The sequence below is a fragment of the Trichosurus vulpecula genome, chromosome 1, assembly GCF_011100635.1.
Source record: "Trichosurus vulpecula isolate mTriVul1 chromosome 1, mTriVul1.pri, whole genome shotgun sequence".
Lineage (NCBI taxonomy): Eukaryota > Metazoa > Chordata > Mammalia > Diprotodontia > Phalangeridae > Trichosurus > Trichosurus vulpecula.
This window is the reverse complement of record NC_050573.1, coordinates 269,770,245-269,790,323: the sequence shown is the minus strand read 5'-3', so window position 1 is coordinate 269,790,323 and position 20,079 is coordinate 269,770,245. Positions and strand designations below refer to the sequence as shown.

At 38.7% G+C, this 20,079-nt stretch overlaps 2 protein-coding genes across 2 annotated transcripts in view; one reads left to right on the top strand and one right to left on the bottom strand.

Moving 5' to 3' along the window:
- Window positions 1-14,613, bottom strand: part of TGS1 (trimethylguanosine synthase 1) — a 59,306-nt gene extending 44,693 nt beyond the window's left edge. Inside the window, exons 1-4 of the mRNA XM_036757157.1 lie at window positions 14,110-14,613; window positions 7,286-7,353; window positions 5,223-5,389; window positions 3,834-4,659 (exon numbers count right to left, since the gene is read on the bottom strand). Coding sequence (XP_036613052.1) covers window positions 3,834-4,659; window positions 5,223-5,389; window positions 7,286-7,353; window positions 14,110-14,213 — 1,165 coding nt within the window. The 5' untranslated portion in view covers window positions 14,214-14,613. The remainder of the gene's footprint in view (window positions 1-3,833; window positions 4,660-5,222; window positions 5,390-7,285; window positions 7,354-14,109) is intronic.
- The window catches only part of TMEM68 (transmembrane protein 68), a 38,735-nt gene continuing 33,222 nt past the window's right edge, over window positions 14,567-20,079 (top strand). Inside the window, exons 1-2 of the mRNA XM_036757167.1 lie at window positions 14,567-14,733; window positions 17,516-17,572. The gene's annotated coding sequence lies outside the window, so the exon portion shown is untranslated. The remainder of the gene's footprint in view (window positions 14,734-17,515; window positions 17,573-20,079) is intronic.

Sequence of the window (20,079 nt, the reverse complement as noted above, 5' to 3'; positions counted from 1 at the left end):
CCAATGCTAATGTGAAATAACAGAAAGGAAGGAATTATTTATTAGATACCCACTATGCATCAGGGACTATGCTAAGTGTTTTACAAATATTATCTCATAACAACCCTAAGAGGTAGATACTATCACTATCCCTATTTTACAGATGAAGAAACTGAGGCACATGGAAGTTAAGTGACTTGCCTAAGGTCACCCAACTAATAAGTGTCTAAGATTGGATTTGAACTCAGATCATCCTGAGAGTAGGCTCAGTGCTCTGTCCACTTTAACACTTGGCTGTGATAAATCTTATATTAACAGTTAAAAAAGACTGTAAATTTGGATTGAGAGAAATTTTATATTACAAAGGCACAGAGAGAAATGAGGAAGAGGTGGCAACTGCCTAGAATTCCCGAATCTTATGTAAATGATTCCTTCAGTAACTCACTGATCAGACAAAAAGTTTTAATAAGTACCAGGAAGAACTCTCAGAAATATTCAAGTTTATAGTTTAGAGCTAGCAGTAGCCTTCAAGTCAAACAAACACTATCATTTTACAGACAGAAAATAAGGTTCACAGAAGCGATGTGACTTGCCCATGGTCACACAAAGAAGAAGGAGCAGAAGTGAGATCAGAGCCCTGGTTCTTTCACTGCTCAGTGCTGCCCAAGGACCAGGCAGTCTGGGAACCACAAAAAGAAGAGGTCGGTTGAGTGAACATTTCGGGTTCGTTCTGTGAGCAGAGGCAGGGAGCAAAAAACCTTGGTACATCAGAATAGTATTCAAATGTGCCAAACTAATTTATCTTTAACACTTGAAGCTAGGTCTCAGGGAATTCAGATGTTTTAGGAGTTCTCTAACTTATTGATGTCATCAGCTAAGAGCAGGCAACGATATCATCTTTATGACAAGAATATCCTTCCTCTCTTCCCCCTATTCTCACATTTCTTCTTTTTCCTATTCCTACCGGGTATCCTTCATCTGCCAATGGCATCAGGGGTAAACATGAACTCTTTAGGAAATACTCATACATAGATGAAGAAGCTGCCAACTTGCATTATGCATCTTGAATCAAGAACATTTCTCCTGATATAAAATGGTTTACAAGCTATTTCAGTGGCAAGTATTTTGAAATTAATTCTAATGGCTAAGAATTAAGAGGCTACCCTTTTAAGATCTCTGAGAAGTCATTCCTTTCTTTTACTGTATGAATTATTGAAATCGTATTATCAGTAACAAACAACACTGAACATGAAAGCTATCACTATTGCGTTCTGAGTCATTTTTAGTGACTGGATCATTTTAATATTAGATTAGGGCATTGTTAACAGGTTACATATTGAGAACTGTAAAAGGGATCTTAAAGGACACCTAGTCCAAATTCCTCTTACCCATGGCACACATACACAAAGTGAGTAGCCCGAGGCCATATAAAAGGTAAGCCGATGAGCTAGGATTTGAACTCAGTTACCCAGAATTATTCATGTTTAAATGAGATTTTTATAATGAGATGTTATTATCTTTGTGCCCTAAAGTCCTACTTGAATGGCTCCTCTTAGTAAGGAAATGATCCTGGGGTCTTAAAGGATGTGCCAACTAAGCATAAGCCTTTGACTCAGCTATTTAGGGTTGTCACTTAATGCTGTCTAAGAGGCAGGCCAGCCAATTCCAGACAAACTCATCGTTACAGGTGTGGTCACCAGGTGATGAATGTTTTTAACATAAAGATTGTTAACTAAAATATGTAATCACTACATTGGTCAAAGAAGCACCAGTTACTAATGAAATCAAGGATCTTCTGAAATGTTAAAGTATTATGATATTACAGTGATCAGGAAAAAAAATTATTCGTTGGAAAAGTATTGTATAAAACATCATGTTTTCTAAGTCATGTACCTGAGTATATAATATGTCCATGTCATGATAATTTCCTGGAAGCTATTACTTGAGTGTTTACTTCACTTTATAGTAACAGGATAAAAAAAATCATAACTACATCTATTAATTAGCATTTCAACCAACAAAAAACTACCTGTTAAACATTTATGATGGAACTCTTAAGACATTTTCCCGCTGTTTTGTCTTTGGTATCAATAAATAACCTACAGCACAATACCCTACTATTGGGTAAGTGGCTTCAGTAAATCATTCCCCTTTGCGATGACTATATTAATGCACTTATTTATTAATATAGCCTAAGCAATTCAGATATCAGGAGTAGGTCTTACTAAGGCTGCCTGTGGCCCCAGTGGGATGGACTAGATCAGGAGATTTTCTTTGGACCTCTGACTTCACTGGTATAGGGAACTCATGAGAAAATTCCTTTTACCAAAGTAGATCAGATCAACAACTACTGTTTTACTTACAATCTTAGAAAGTTATATGAACGATTAAAGTGACTTTCCCAGAGTCACAAAGCCAATGGCAGTCAAAAAGCACTTGTAATAAGCACTTATAAATGCCAGGTATTATGCTAAATTCTGTGGACACTAAGTTAAAGAAATCAACTAACTAGTCTCTGTCCTCAAGCAGCTTCCATTCTAATAAAGGAGATAACATGAAAATAATTAGACATATACAAGATAAATACAGGAGAGATGGAAAGTGTAAGACCACCAAAAAGGTAGGAAGGGGTCAGGTTGTAAAAAACTAAATGCCAAACAGAGGACTTTAGAACTGGTTCTGCTGGCAACCAGGTGCTCCTGGAGCTCACCGAGCAAAGGTGACATGGTCAGGTCTAAGCTTTAGAAAAACCACTTTAGTAACAGAGTGGAGGATATGCTACAAAAGACTTAAAAGTACATAAATCAGCTAGAAAATGACTGAGGTGAGAGGTTATGAGGGCCTGGGAGACAGTGGTGGCTATGTGAATGGAAAGGGGCATATAAAAGATGTTATGAAAGTAGAAACAAAGATTTGGCAATGGACTGAACAGGTGGAATGAGTTAGATCAGGAGTCAAAGATGGTGCTACGATTTTGAGCCTGAAGGATGGTGGAGCCCTGACAGTAATAGGGAAGAACAGAAGTTTTGGAAGGAAAGATTTTAAGTTCTATTTTGGACACATTCAGTTTGAGGTGGCTGAGGGGATAAGAAGTTTGAGATGTCCAAAAAGCAGTTGCTGATACAGGACTGGAGCTCTGGAAATTAAGACTGGGGCAAAACATAGATTTGGAAATCGTGTGCATAGAGATGATAACTGATCTAACAGTGGTTGATGAGCTCACAAAGGGAGATTGTATGCACTGAAAAGCCCCGAATGGAGTGTTAGGGGATGGCCACAGTAAAGCGTCAGTGACAGAACGAGGACTGACTAACCAAAGGAGACTTGAGAAGGAACAGTCAGACAGATGGGAGAACCAAGAGATAACAGTGTCATAAAAACCTAGAGAGGAAAGAGTACCCTAGAGAAATTGTTCAGTGTTATATGATACTGTGAAGTTAAGGATGACCGACAAAAGGCTATTGTTAGATTTGGCTGGTAAGAGATTATTGGTAATCCAACCAAGTCTTTTGGACTTCAAGGCCAAATCTCTATACTATGACTCCTGACCATGAGATATAAGATCGATATAGGTGAATTCCATAACTCCTAGTTGCTGTAAACTGGACCTTCAGAGGGATACCAATATTTTTTTCTTAAAGGTCATGGAAGTAGCAATAGGAAACCAATACTAACTTTTTTTTTTCATTTAAGAAAGAATGATAACACAACAATGAAATTTTTTAAAAAGGCTTAAATTGTTAGTAAGATTACTAGTTACCATTTTAAAATCACATAATGACATCTGCATGGTCAATTCTTGTGGTATGTAGGTTCATTTGACTAATCTATCTTTTAGCTAACTATCCACTCACCTGTTTGGTTGGTACTTCTATTTTCTGACGAATTCCTTTTCCTGGTTGCTCCATCACATGGCTCACATTCATTGGAAAGAGTGCACTCTTGCTCACTGTTAACTTCACCCGGACATTGATAATCACCACAAATCACAGTTGAGTTGAAGCTGTCATTCTCTGTTTCTACTGAATTCAGATTTATGTTGCTAATTCCATTAAGTATTTCCTCATGATGCTTATCATTTGTACTTTCTTCACAAATTTCCTCCCCACTTCTAGTCACGCAGACTAAGTCCAACAATGATTTTCTTGTAATGCTACTATTATCTTTCTCATCCGTTTCTACTTTAGACACACAATTATCTGTATCATAACTCTGTGAACAATCAAAAGTCCACCCCTGACTTTCCCAATATTGAAACTGTTCCAAATAATACCAGTAAACATGACTATAATGTTGTTCCCATCTTTCCTTTGTCTCAAGAGAATTCCAAGGTTCAGTAGACAACATTTCACCTGGGTGTTTTTCTTGCCAACTTTGCCATAATAATCCTTCTCCATACTCATTCCAATACTTCTGCCATTTCTCAGTAATTTCTAATTTTGGAAGTAACACATTTTCAGTGGGTAATTTTCCAATCTCTACTTCTTTCTCATTTTGAAGTTCACATGTTCTGGTCTCATATTGCTCAAAGGCTAAAGACGGATCATCTGACATTAAATGGTCATCATCTTCATGAACCTCTTTCCATGATTCTTGCAGGATTTCATCTAAGTATTTCTTTTGAGATTTTTTCTTTTTCTTTTTAAATTTAGTTTTTTTATTTCTGGAATTCATGGACACCTAAATATCAGTGAAAACATAAATTTCATTATGACAATTTTAACATATTTCTTTTTAGAAATCATAAATAAGACATTCTATATTTTAAAAAACTATTGTTAATTACTTATGGGCTTAATTTCTAAAAACTACAAACCTTTTAAGAAAAATAAGTAAAATATTCTTTTTTTCCTGGAAGATTGTTTCAGCCGTGGAACTCACATTTCCTCAGTACCCTCTGCTCCCGTGGTTCTCCCTCTGACTGGAGAGTACAGAGTTCCTCTCAGAATCTGCCTCTAAGAAAGGACAACTATTTCTTCATTTCCCATCCAGCTGCATTTGTCTGGACTTCTCCATCATGCCCCCATCTCTTTGTACCCCAACTTCCCTTTCGTGTGCTGTCTTCTCCATTAAGTTGTAAGTTCCTTGAGAGTAAGGACTGTCTTGTCTTTGCTGGCACAAAGTAGGCACTTAATAAATGTTTATTGACTAAGCTAAAAAGACTTGGGAAAAATTCAGCAATCCTCTATATTTTGTGCCTCATGGCTTATGAATAGAAGTAAAGGAAATAATCTAATATTTACCTCAAAATTCTTGTGGGCAGACAGGCCTCCAAATTGAAGGGGTAGTCCCATACTTCTCATAAGTTCAGCCTCTGAATCTAGTTCAATTTCATCTGATCTCAAAGCATTGTCATTCTCTGTTTCCATGGTGCCATGGGAATTTTGTTCCCTCTCTTCTGTGGCTTGTTCTATATAGATAGGATTTTTTTTGAAGTTTATGGTTAAAATAAACAAATAAACACTTAGTTGCATGCACGTGTATGATTACTTTTCAGGTCATATTCCCTGCCTCTAACTTGACCACACTGGCAACTTGAATTTTGCTCAGAATTTTTTTTAAAGCTATTAAGTTATCAACTCCATTCCCAGGAGAATATGTGCTTTTATGAATAAATATAGAGAAAATAAGAATATGAAAATATAGTTTAGTGGAAAGAACATAGTTTTAGGACTTTGGATGCCAGGAGAGAGAGGCTTGAAATTTTGGCTCTGCCACTACTAGTGTGACTTTGGGAAAGTCACACTCTCTTTGGACATCAACTGCCTTATGCATAAAATGAATGTTAGACTAGATTATTTCTAAGGTCACTTAAACTACTCAAATCTCTAGGAACAACCAATTTCTACTTATTACAAAACACCTCACTGCATTTTGATGCTATTTTTCTGATTAATAATCCAAGGTACTACATGTAATTAATAAGAAAAAGAACATTTACTGACATACTGAAACACAGTAGACATCAGTAGTTGTAATGACAGTGTCAAGGTACAATAGACTCTCAAATATATCTAATAGCTAACATTTACAAAGCTTTTTAAGGTTTTCAAAGAGGTTCACATTTATTTTCAAAGTTAAACAAGCCTGGGAGGTAGGTGCTATTATTATCTCCATTTTATAGATGAGAAAACCGAAGGTGAGAAAGGTTAAGCAACTTGCTGAGTGTCCCAGAGCTATAAGTGTCTGAAGCAGGATTAAAGCTGAGGGAGGTTTCTCCTAATAGGCTGCATTATACATTATTGATAGAGTCAATAATTTTGGCTTCAAGTTCAGATAGTTTAAGTCTAGACAAATATAACATGACACCTCTGAAGCTAGATGATATTATTGTTTCACTGCACTGAAAGATCTAGAAATGTCATTAAGAAATAAAAATATTATACCAATATGTAAAATTGAGAGATAAAGTCAAAGTAATTTTCAGCAATTGGTGTGCTTCTGCATACAGATTAAATTTTGTTACAATAATTCTAGCTGATGACCTAGTTATTTCAAACAATTCTTAATGATTTATTCTAGTGGTATATACAAAGAATTTAACTTTTCCACATATGTTCTCTGTAGAAGCAGAATGCCATCCCTATTCAAATTATATTACAAATATATCTATTTTTTAAAAGTTCTTATCTATGATTTTATCTGTGTAGGGAACTCCCTGGTGTCCTTAAGAGAGAAAGACCTGATAGTGAAATACTTAAGTCTTTGATTCTACAGAAAAGTTGAACTAGTCTTCCTTAGCCCAAGGGCCTCCACTGCCTCACATATAATTATACATACATACTTATATATGTATACAGTCACATGGACATAGGTATGTATGCTTATTTACATATTAATTAATGAACTAGGAAGGTACAATAGAACAGCATCAACTTGAAACGTATTACTGGCACATTCAACTTTTTTACAAACTCACAAGTGGCCAATCTGTTCATAATTCACTACCAAAAAGCACCTACATATTTCATTTTCAATAGTGTTAATCTACTCATTTGTTAATTTTGGATATTCATTACAATTTCCAATAGGTCTTAATTTTGCTTTACCAAAACCCCCATCTAGTGGCAAAGGAGGATAACTGCAGTCTACGTGGTGGCTTTAAGGGGGGCAAAAAAAACCAAAGACTAAAACAAAAAAATAATTCATTTACTTCTGGGGCACTTTCCAGTAAAGTCATTATGTAAAGCACTTGCTGATCTGCAGAAAAATTTACATATTCACAGAAAAATACCACATGATTGGTGTTAAAATCCTATGCGAATAAAAATATTGAATTACACTTAATTTGCAAAAAGGTATTTACCTGTATTACTGGCATCATTGCCTTTAACATAGAACCCTTTTAATCCTAAGTAGTACAATTTTCGATCTCTGTAAAACAAAATAAACAAAGCCATGTTAACTATTGTACAAACAAATGAAATCATAAATCCAGAGAAATACTTGCTTTCCGGATGAATTTGAGGCTAAGATTTTACCCACCCCCCTAGAGTTTCCCTTTTATATCTTCAACATTGATTTTGTGAATGCAAAAGCTTTTCAACTGAATTTTTAATCAAAATTATCTGTTTTAATTTGTATGACTTCCTCTACCCCTTTTCTAAGAATTGTCTTCCCTAGCCATACATTTCCCTAGCTCTATACATTTTCTACTAATTAAAAAAATTATGTGACCTTTATAGAATCAAGTATCAATTTGGAACAAGGGAATATATGGTAGAAAATGCTGGTCTAAACCTAATTCCCCTTCCCCCCACTGATTTCCAGTTTCCCAAACCTTTTTGTAAAATATAAAGTCCTCAAATAGTTTATATTCTCAGGCTTAATGAACACTGGGTTGCTAAGTTTGAGTGTAACTGAATCTTGCTTATCAATTTTCTTCCACTGATCTACTTTGCTACTTTCTGACCAGTAGCAAATGGCAATGGATCATCCATCCTGCAACAGAAAGAGCAAGTAGGACCATTTAGCTAGAAAAATGAAGTACCTATGGGGAAGTAATGTACAAGAGATCTGGAAAAAGATGATGGAGCCAGATTGTGAAGGGCTACTAAACATGACAAATATGTATCTTAGAGGCAACAGGGAGCTACTGAAGCTTCTTGAGAGGGAGAATGAAATGATCAGATTTAGGATTATCACTCTGGCACCTATATATATATACAATACAGAACAGAGAAATTGGATGGATAGATCTGTCAGGGTACTATTGTAATAGTCTAGGTGAGAACTAATGAGGACCTGAATTAGGGTAGTTGTGAGGTGAGTGGAGAGAAGGGAAGGCATTGATATTGATTGAGGAGGAAGAATTTACCAACACCTGGCAATGAAGTTATACATGTGATATGAGACTATTGTATCAAGGAAGAGTTGATCCAGGTTATAAACCTGAATAACTAGAAGAATGGTGATGCCCTGCAGAAATAGGAGGTTCAGATGAATTTAAGAAAAAGAGAAACAATGTAAAAAAGATAAGGAAAAAGAAACAGATAAAAAATTTATTTAAATGGTAAGAAAATTTGGCAGGAATTTTAAATTGTGTGGTTGTGGTTTGTCCCTCTTCTTGAAGACGACTATGACATCAAGAAGATAATGCCATGATTTGCAAGTGAATTGGTGAGGAGGGCTGTGCAAAGTCAGCAGCCTAACTTTCTCCTCCAGAGTCATCTGGGTCCAGTGACCAGATATAGATCAGTACAAGTGGAGATGACCCCCACAGAAATTTTAAATATATACTGATGTGAGGGGTGAAGGAGAAAGCCCTTCAGTCCCATAGACATGAACAAATAAGAATTTTCGAAACTGCTTTCAGTGGTGAAACAAATATTCAAGTGGAGCAAGCACACACAGACAAAAACCAAACATTTACAAAAGACCATCTATAAAATAGCAGATGGGGTCCCCCAAGTACAGAAAATAACTTGTTTCAGTTCTCCAAACATGATGAAGTCAATCATTAAAATATTTGTACTGAACATTTGTACTTGAAAAAAGGTGTTAATAAGTTTGTTTTTTTTAAAGTCTTCAGGAACACTCATTTCAGAATAATAAGCAACTTGGGTCTAAGTCCTGTCTCTGAGGCAAATTGGCAGTGTAAGTCATTTAATAAGTGACTGTTAAATCACTTAATCTCAATGCCTCCAGGCAACTTTCAAAGATTACAAATTGCAGAAGTATTGATCTTCATAGGTAGAAGGAGTTTCCTTACTAGGAGATCCTTACACCAAAGAAATCACAGGTCCGGACAAAATAAAACACTCTGAATGTCTTAAACACTAGTTAAACATGTTTACTGCCTGACAATTCAGCAAAATGGCTTTAAAAAAATCAACATGTCTTTAAACATAAAAGAGTTTTTGTAATTATTATTTTACAGTCTCTCCCTCTTCCCCCTAATATTTACAGTTTGCAAACTGGCAGTCCCAACTGCAAATTATTTTATTTTTGCAGAGGTGTCTTAATAGTATCAGAGATGCAGTAGAAAAAGGGATGGATTTGTATTCTGAAGGCTTGGGTTTGACTCAAGGGTCTCCTGTGTAAAACTGGATATGCCACCAAACCTTGATGGGCCTCAGTTTCCTAATTTGTAAAATTAGGTAATCAGACTTCTAAGGGACCTTCTAAGTCTAACTCTATGATCCTTTAGTACCAAGACATAGAACCACTGTGTTCTCAATTCACTCAAAGGGCAGAGTAGATTTTTATACTCATAAACTTAAAATATAATATCCAACTACAACTTTCCTTTATATCTTACTCCAAAATCTATCTGGTAAAAAACAGCACAGCAACAATGTGTTAGAAACCAGACATCTTCACTAGATATCCTGTTGTAATGAACACAATTTTAACGTCCAGTTTTATATCGAGATCACATTTTAAGTCTTACCTTACAAAATTAAGGCTAACTCCACTTCAAAGTGCCTATTCCCTAAGTAGTTACTCTATTTAATAAAGATTTTTTTCGTATAGTAGTTATATATAGAAATTGTATAATTGTATTTGAATACAATCCAGGGTAGATAATGGAGTGCAGATTTAGAATTGTAAGGAACACAGGTGCCATTTAATCCAACCCCCAACCCCGTAACTTGAGAGATGATGAGACTTAAGGCCCATGGAGGAAAAGTGGTTTGTCCAAGGCAACACACAGATAGTAGAGATAAACTTCTAAAATGACTACTTTACCCATTAATTGTGTAATGTTTGAGACAACATATCCATGTAATGACTTTTAAAACTTCTATGAATCTTTTACAACAGGCCAGAATAGAATGAATTCTAGTTTATTTTCTTGCCCAACTTTTCAAAATTTACCATGAGGATCCATCTTTACCAAGTACGTAAGACTTACATAAGGCTTGTCTATAGCACAAATATCTAGCCATTAAGTTTTGACAAAGTTCAGAAAAGAGGATGAATGAACCTTTTGTGAAAGTTATACCAATTTTACTGAGGTCATTAAATAACGGATTCAGATCATGAAAGTAATGTGGCTTTTAACAATTCTCCTTATGCAGAAACAATGTTTTCTTTTTCTGCAAGTAGCTTAAATTAATAAACCGGGCATTAAAAAAGATTTTGCCTATGCTTATCTGTAGAAGGCTGCATCACCTGGTAAAGGTCTTCCACATATTTCCACTGATATGTCACTTCGCACACAGTCTAAGTGACCTCCCTGTTTGTAATTTCTACCTTCTCCAGGCCACTGTCTACACAGCTGCCAAATTGATATTTTGAAATTACAGATATAACTATATTACTTTCACATTCAAATATAGTGGTTTCCCATTCTCTTTAGCATAAAATACACACTCCTATGTCGGTCAATTAAAGCATCTCAGAAACTGGTTCCAACTTGATCTTTCCTTATACATTACTTACTCTCAGCCACTCTATTCTCCAGTCAAATTGAACTACTTTGTTTTCCCTTTTAGGACTTTCCATTGAGGGAGGAAGAATTGCTACCTCCAGGATACTCAAAAAAGTGTTGTCACAGACTCTAAAGGCAATTCCTAAATAAGAGTTCTAAAAAATGTTTTGAGCAAAGTCAACCATTGTTTACAATAAAGACAAAGCATCAATTGAAGCAGAAACTGTTGATAGTGATAGAGATAGCTCAGAAAACGAAACTGATAAAATTCTAAGTGGTGAAATCTGCATTCACTGAGGGGAAGAGAATAACACCTTTCCTAAAACTGATAATTTTCTACATTTGATGGACTCTATAAAGAATGCTAAATTTAGAAAAGTTAATTTTCCCAGTAGAATATAAGGGAATAAGACAGTACCAGGTATTTAATAAACATTTGTTGCCCTGAATTCTTTGAAAGGACTATTAGCCATTTATTTGGATGTATGATTTGAGAAACAGATGCAGTATTGCCTAATGGATAAAATGGAATCAGGAACGCTTGAGTCCAAAGTCTTTCTCTGATACTTACTATCTGTTACCCCAAGCAAGTCTTTTAGCCATAATGAGCCTCAAGGAACTCATTAAGACTTAGTTACTACATCATAGGTAGTGATCTGACACAATATTAGATCCTTCGTATATGATTTCTGGGAATGTTTCTTTTTCCTTTAACCTGAATTAAGATTTAGAACTGAAGTCCAGTGCAATCCTCCATTTGTACAAATAAGGAACTGAGGCCCAGAGACTAGCCTAAAGTCTGTTCAAGTGGCTGTATTGGCAATTAAGGTGGGGCTTTTTTTTTATTGTTTTCTCTTTTAGAATGCTAAAGTAATCAAGTGAGTTTGATTAAGTCTTATTGGGTGCAAAGCCCTCACCCACACCCTTTTGTTGATTAGGCATGAAACCTTCAGGCCCTAAGAAGGGTATATAAATAAATTCAGAGGATAGCATTTTGTTTGGGGCTCACTCACCAGAAGAGTGACCCTCGGAAGGTGTTAAGGAGGCCTCCCCCCACCCCCTTGAAAAAAACAGATGTTAGTGCTTCTCTCTCTGGTAACTATGCATGTAATGTCTTGGTCAGACAGCTAGAAGCCCTGTCTGTTGATTTGTGTTTATGTGCTCTGTTTATATAATTTCTCCTTGTAATTTCTGTTTCTGTTTGCTGTGAAGTTCAGGGTGCTGACTTTTCCCCCCTGAACTAACTGAATGCTGTAGAAAATTAATTGACCAAGAAAGAGAAAATGAAGAAGAGAAGAGCCAACAGAGCTTTAAGGTACAGATGATTTTCTAGCAAAGAATAAGGAAAGGTCAGACAGGGAGAAGCACTGGGAGAGTAACGTCACAAAAACCTAGAGAAGAGAGCGTCCAAAAGAACAGCAGATCACTCGGTTGAATGACATATGCTGCCCAGTGGTCAAGAAAAATGAGAAAATAATCAGATTTGGCAATTAAGCGATCACTGGAAAGGAGCTTAGAAAAAAAAACAAAAAAGGTCGTTGGTAAGTGTGGAGAGGTTGGCTGAGTTTGGAAGCCAAACTGTAAAGGGCTGAACAGTCAGAGGAGTGAATTAAGAACAGGCAACAAGCAGACAGCTTTTCCTAGGAGTTAGGCTGAAAAAAGGTTCAACAGATATAGGGCTAGGATTATCACTGGAGAGGCTGAAGAATCTAGTGAAGATTTTTTTTTTAAAGGATGAGACTTGTTCTTGTTTAAAGGCACTAGGGAAGCAATCAGTAGATAAGAGATGGGGGGGAGGAAGGAAAGGATTGAAGGGGACAGTCTGTTGGAGAAGATGGGAGGGGAACAGGATGAAGGGCATATGTACAAGGGTTGGTCTCGGCTAAGAGATTTATCCAAGATTGGAGTAAAGGAGAGTAGGGATGATTGTTAAGAAGTTTTGAAATGAAGAAAAGGGAAGATGAGGGTTGTTGTTCAGTTATGGGTGACACTTCATGACACTATTTGGGTTTTTCCTGCAGTGTTCCTCCAGCTCATTTTACAGATGAGGAAACTGAGGCAAACAGGATGAAGTGACTTGCCCAGGGTCACACGGCCAGTAAGGGTCTGAGGCCAGATTTGAACTCGGAAAGATGAGTCTTCCTGACTACAGGCCTGGCACTCTATCCACTTTGACACCTTGGTGTACCATGGGTGAAGTGGACTTACAGCTAAAAGCCTCAGTTTTTGAAGTAGAGTGCAGGTCCTGTTGAGAGGGTAGGGAGAATGGAAGGTGCGGGAAGTCACAGGAGAGAGGGGAAGGTTTGGAGTAACCCCTGTGCAGAACGGAGTAATCGATGAAGGAGGGGTAAAGGAATTACCCTGCCCTTTGTGTGCCTAGGTAAAGTGAGAAATCCAGCAAATGTTCTATTGTATCACAGTTTCTCCTCCACAAAAATTACTGACAGTACCATATAAACACTTCTTATAATCTTTACTCAATATCTTTTGAGCCTTAAAATATCTAGCATTAAAAAAACTTTTAAAATCTTAAAGTTGAAAAAATAATTTATCTTCTCACTTACAGGCATGACATCACTGCCTCCCTGTTTCCCACTGCTAAAAGCTAAGCTACACTGATTTGAAATGTACTCAACACTGGAGGAATTTCATATTGCATTTTTCTTTTCCTAATTTGTGCTCCCCTCGACAATGCTAGCAGCACTGGGGGCCCAGTGGATAGAGTGGGAGGCCTGGAGTCAGGAAGACCTGAGTTCAAATCCGGCCTCAGATACTTACTAGGGACCCCAGGCAAGGTCACTTAACCCTGTTTGCCTCAGTTTCCTCATCTGTAAAATGAGCTGGAGGAGGAAATGGCAAACCACTTCGGTATCTTTGCCAAGAAAACCACAGATGGTGTCACAAAGAGTAGGACACGACTTAACAACGATATTATCCGTTCAAAGACATCACCTTTAAGCTACTACGTTGTAAAGCTCCGTTAAGTTAATTTCGGTGAGCCACAGAAAATAAAAAATAACACTGTCCCGGGAAGCGGCTCAGGCAGAGCGCGGCTGCCTCAAAGATGGGGTTACAAGGCGGCTTAATGCTGGCTGTGGCCGGAAGAACCCCCGACGCTTAAAAAGTTGTCATTTCTTGCATCACCCCTTCCACAGCAGCTTTGGCATGACCTCGGAGCCCACGCGTGACTCCGCGTGGAAATCCACATTTTTTTCGGCACAGAAAAAAAAAAAACAACACACGTTTCTACTTACTCCACAAACGCCCTCGAGCACAGGCAGACGATTTTTAAATCTTCCTCCAGGTCTTCGATGAACAGGACCATTTCCGCCACGAGGCTCCACTTCCCGCACAGCATCTCGCCGTCGTTCCCGCGGGGCTCTGCCTCGGGGACCCTTAGCGGATCGGGCCCCCGATGTGCGGCGGCGGCGAGCCTCCCTAGCTGCTAGTGCCGAGGACGCCCTCGCGGGGCTGGGTTTGTGTGTGTGGGGGGTCAAGCCCTCCCTCGCGGGGGATGGGATATGTGGGGGGCGCGTCGGGCCCTCCCTCGCGGCTCGTGCCGAGGCCTCGGCGCGCGGGTCTTGCGGGGGACAGCCAGGTTTCCCGAGGGTCGCTCGGCAGGGAGCTCGCGCACACAACGAGGCGTGGGAAGGTCGCAGCCCCGGGGATAGCGGCGGTAGCAGCGAATAGCGGCGCGCGCGCGCCCACCCCGCCGACCGGAAGTGCCTCTCGGGCCTGAGGACACGGGAGCGGGAAGAGGAGGGGAAGGTGTTCCACCGAACGCAGTCCAGCTTGGAGACGCAACTCGTGTTCCTAATTAGAGGGCTGGAGAAAACTGCTCCCTTAGCTCCGCAGCGTGCACAGCCAGACTGCTAGAAGTGAGTATCGGATGAATGAGGTAAAGGAGATGAAAACCTGCCGCGTCTTCCTCCATTTCCTTCCTTCTTGATTGGGAGATGTGCAGACGGGGTAGGGCGAGTTTCTTTCTCGGTTTGGTGTCGTCCTCTTCCCTTCCCCCTCCATCTCGGGCCGAGTTGTTTATCCCGGCGGTGGGGGGAGGGGCGCTTCCTGTCTCGAGGCCACGAGGGAGGGGCAGGAGGCCGCTGGCTTCCTGTCTCGAGGGGTCTGGGGCGGTGGAGGACCGTAGTTCCCTTCCTTCAGGAGGTGGGGCCTGAGCGTCTTGGGTTCAGTATTGGGTGGTCTCTTCTTCCAGTCTCTCATCGTCATGGGACGTGGGTCGTTGACCAGTCAGGGCCACTTCTCATCCCGCCCTCATCACAGTCAATCAATATTTATTAAGCGCCTACTATGTGCCAGGTCCTGTGTTAAGCGCTGTAGATTGAAAAAGAGGCTGAAAAGACAGTGGTACTTCCCATCCTGCCCTCACCGTAATTAATCAACATTTTTGCTTTGTTTTTTTTTTAGTATTGTGCAACGTAATATGCATACTAGTCTTTAATTGCAATTCTGAGATTATTACTTAAATTATTAAGCTCTTACTCGCACCAGGCTTAGTGTTAAGCATTGGGGATGCAAAAAGAGGCCAAATGCAGCCCTTGACATCAGGGAGCTTACAATCTAGTGGGGAGAGAGCAGGTACAAACAAGTATATACAAAGCAAGCTATATGTAAGATAAATTGTAGATAATTAACAGAGGGAATGGACTGGAATTAAGAGCGTTGGGAGAAGGCTTCTGTAGGAGGTGAGATTTTAGTTGGTATTTAAAGGAAACCAGGGACGTTAATAGGCAGAACAGAGGAGTTCTAGACGTGAGGCCAGAGAGAATGCCCTGAGCTGAGAAATGGATTGTCTTGTTCTTCAATGACATCTCCTATCCTGATTCTGAGAAATTCCTCCATAATGTAGTACAAAATGTTCCTTTCCTCTTCTCACCAGCTTATTGGTGAGGCCATACATACACATTGTCATACCTTAAGAGCATGTAGTGTTCTATCACTTGAAGCCATATAGCAATATCCCTGAGATTGACACCTGACTCCTGGGGGAGTTCTATGTAAAAACTAGACAGTCTGAAAGACAACTAAGACAATAGAAGAAATATAGTGTCATAGGGTAATTAGAACAGTAATTAAGAAGGATTCATAGGATCATAGATTTAGAGCTGGAAGTCTTAGAATGAATGAATAAAGAACTTATTAAGGGCTTACTGTGTACAGAGTGGGACAGCTAGGTGGCTCAGTGGATTGAGTGCTGAGCCTGGAGTCAGGAATACTCTTCTTCCAGAGTTCAAATCTGGCCTCAGGCACTAGTTGTATGACCCTGGGCAAGTCAGTGAATCCTGTTTGCCTTAGTTTCCTCATCTGTAAAATGAGCTGGAAAAGAAAATGGCAAACTACTCCAGTATCTATGCCAAGAAAACTCCAATTGGGCTTAAGAAGTAGGACATAAGTAAATAATAACAACAATGTACAAAGAAAGCACTGTGGGATACAAATTGAAAAGTAAGACAGTCCCTGCTCTCAAGATGCTCACATTCTAAAAGGAGAGACAACACATAGGGAAGGTTCCAGCTGTAAGTCAGATGGAAAAGTCTCAGTCCTTAGGGTTGCAGCAGCAGAGCAGATGTTCATGCTGCTTTGATGCCATTTCCACAGATAAAGTATTGGTTTCTGATGTTGAACCATTTTATAGTGCCATCATAGGTAGCAGGTCACTAATCGTCTGTCTGTATAATTTTAGATATTAAAGAGAATAATAATAAGGCAATTTTAGATATCAAAGGGAAAGCTGAACTTTTCACCTATATGGGGTGGCTTACTTACCTTTTGGGGTACATAGGTTTAGTGCTTTCTAGCTTGGGATATTAAGGTAGAGGAATACTTCCTTTGGTATGACTTGGCCATAGAACAAACTACACGATCCAAGTTCTACTCACCAAAAATTGGAAAGGCACTACCAATGAGTAGCAACTAGAGTATTAATTTTTAAAGGGGAAAATAGTTTTCCTAACATTTCTGACCTCAGAAAAACAGTTTTCATATATGTGAAGATTTTTATTTCTACTCTTTGAAGTCTGAGTAATTTTTATATTATAAAAAGAGTTTGAGACTATTCCATGCTGTTTTTCCCTTGAAAATTGAACTTTGGTACTAGATTCTCTCTCCAGACTCAGTATTTCTCTCATTCATTTCCCAGCTTTTTCTTTTGTCCTCTTTTCTCCTGCTACTTTAAAGGCTTTTCTTCTCCCAATTCTTCTCTCACATATGTTCTGTCAGTGGACAATTTAAGTGTTGAGAGCAGTTTTAACTGGAGTACCTAGGTAGTCCTTGATGCATTGGTTTTCTCTATTCCTGATCTTATTTGGTGCTTTTCCATTTATGGAATCTATACATATACAGCACTGCATTCTATATGAGGTATGTACAAATTAAGGTATTTGTACCCTGAAGTCAATTGATACAGTTTTATTAAGAATTCTTGGAGCATCTTCTGGAATATCTAGGATGCCATTGTGACAATTGAGGTAAGGCAAGAAATAGTATGTAAGCTTCTTAATGAAATTAATAATCACTCAGAAGAGTGCCCCAGCTATCTACACAGGAGAAAACAAGTAGATTAAAAGTGCCTATTGTACTATAATATTTTAATAATAATTATACGCTATAATGTTTCTTCCATTATCATGTTATCTTTTCTAGATTGTTCATTTCTAAGAGACTGAAGCTTGAATCAAGATCCTCCTTCATTGATTTCTGGCAAGTCAACTATCTTTGGTTATGGGTGTGGTTAATATAGAAATTGTGCATTTGTGTCTCCAGAAATTGAGATCAAATTTGAAATGTCTGAAAAATCTTACAAACTTAAAACTTAAATGTCTGTACATGTGTCGTATCACTAACTTCTATGATTTCATATTTATGACAGAGAGAACTGAATCTTTTTCAATTGCAAGAAGATAATGTGCAGAAATGTGGTAGCCTCATTCACTGAGGAATAGAATTAATAATAATAATTAGCATGTATTTATATAGTGCTTTGAATTTCATAGAGTACTTTTACACGTACAATCCAATTTGATCCTCATAACATCCTTGTGAGATAGGGACTATTATTAGCCCCATTTTGTAGATGAGGAAATGGAGGCTGAGTGGTTACGTGACCCAGAGTAACAAAGCTAAGGGTCTGAGGTAGGATTTGAACACTGGTGTTCTTGACTCTAGCACGTTAGCCGCTGTGTCACCTACCTGCCTCTATGTGTTAAATCCTCAGATACCACTTGTCGTCAATGAAGAAGAATACCAGCTCAATATGATTCAATTTAAGATTTTAGTCAGATTAATAGGATTAGATAATCTGTCATTTAAGTTTCTAACTTTTCAGTTTTTATGTTTTATGACTGATTTTCCCAATTTAATGGAGAGACATTTTAGCGTAATAGAAGGAGCAGTGGATTTGTAGTTAGAGGCCTTGGGTACAAATCTTGCCTCCATCACTTTCTATCTCTGTGACATCAGGAAAGTCACAGCCTCTCTACTCCTTATTTTTTTTTCTCATCTGTAACAGGAGAGGGTTGGACTAGAGAACCTTTAATGGTCTTTCTAGTTCTAAACCTGCAGTTGTAATACTAAACAGTATTACAAATACTAATCAGTACGTATTTATTAAGCATGTATTGTTTGCTAGGCACTGGAAATACAAAGGGAACGATGAAACAGCCTTTGCGTTTAAGTAGCTTACATTTCACTGGGAGGACAGCAATGAGTAAGCAGAATAGTGAATACAAAATATATGCAATTTAGTTTCCAGGAGGAAGGGCACTATTAATTATAGGCTATAAAGATGGCTGTTACGTAGGAAGTGGCACCTGGCTGAGCTTTGAAGTAAGCTAGGAATTTTAAAAGGTAGAGGTGAGGAATGCATTTCTAGCTTGGAGGACAGCCTGTGAAAAGGCACAGACTTAGGAGATATATGATGAACAGTAAGAAGGCCAGTTTGGCTGGAATGTAGAGTACGTATCTTCTCCGGGAGATTGTCCTCCCTTTCTCTGTCTCTCTGTCTTTGTCTCTGTGTCTCTCTGTTTCTCTCTCTTTCTGTTTCCCTCTCTCCTCTCTCTCCCTTCTCCTTTCCCATACCCCAATCTTCATCCCTATCATTTCTGTCAAGTCCTTCTCTGCTGCATACAAATATATCTTTCCCATCCTGAAAAACAAAACCAAAAAAACCCCTCACTAGGTCCAGCTATCTAGCCTCGCCTTCTCAACCAAACTCTGGATGCTTCCACCTCCTTTCTCATTACCCTCTTCTAAACCCTATGAAATCTAGCTTCTGACTTCCTCAATGAACTGAAACTGATCTCTCGAACGTTGCCGTCGATCTCTTGTCAAATCCGATGACCCGTTCCAATCTCATCCTTTTCGATCTCTACGGTACTTGACTATGTCAGCCATCTTCTCTTCCTGCATGATCTCTTTGGGATTTTGTGACACTTACCTCTCCTGATTCTCCTGTCTGTCTGACTGCTTGTTCTCAGGTTCCTTTGTTGGATCATCTATGTCATGTCCACCAATTGTGAGTGTGCCCCAGTGTTTTGTCCTGGGTCCTTTTCTGTTGTTTCTTTTTACTTTTTCACTTTGTAGCTTCATTACTCCCCATAGGTTTGACTATCATCTTTATGCAGGTGATAGCCATATCTATCCAGGCTTAGTCTCTCTCTCTCTCTGTAGCCTACATAAGCTGCATCTTGGACATTTTGAACTGTATGTCCTATAAATACCTCAAACTCAATACAGCCAAAACAGAACTCATCTTTACCCTGCAAACACAACCCTCTTCCAAACTTCCCTGTTGCTATCAAGGGTGCCACCATTTTTCCCATCGCCCAAGTTCACAGCTTGTGGTATTATCTCCTTGAATCCTCAATCTTACTCATCCTGTCCATCCACTCAGTTGCCATGTCCTGTCATTTCTGTCTCCAGAGTGTCTTAGCCACACATACCCCCTTTTTTCTACTCATACACTCATTGCCTTAGTTTAGGCTCCCATTGTTACTCTCCTAGCCTATTAAGTTTCTTAATTGAACTCCTTGTTTTAGATCTTCCATTGCTTCATTCCATTCTTTCCATAACCACAAAAGCATTTTCTTAAAGTGCTGGTCCAAGTCACCTCCCCATACTCAGTGAATTCTAATGACTCCCTATTAACTCTACACTCAAATGTAAACTCATTTCTTGTAATTTAAATCCCTTTATAGCATAGCCCCTTT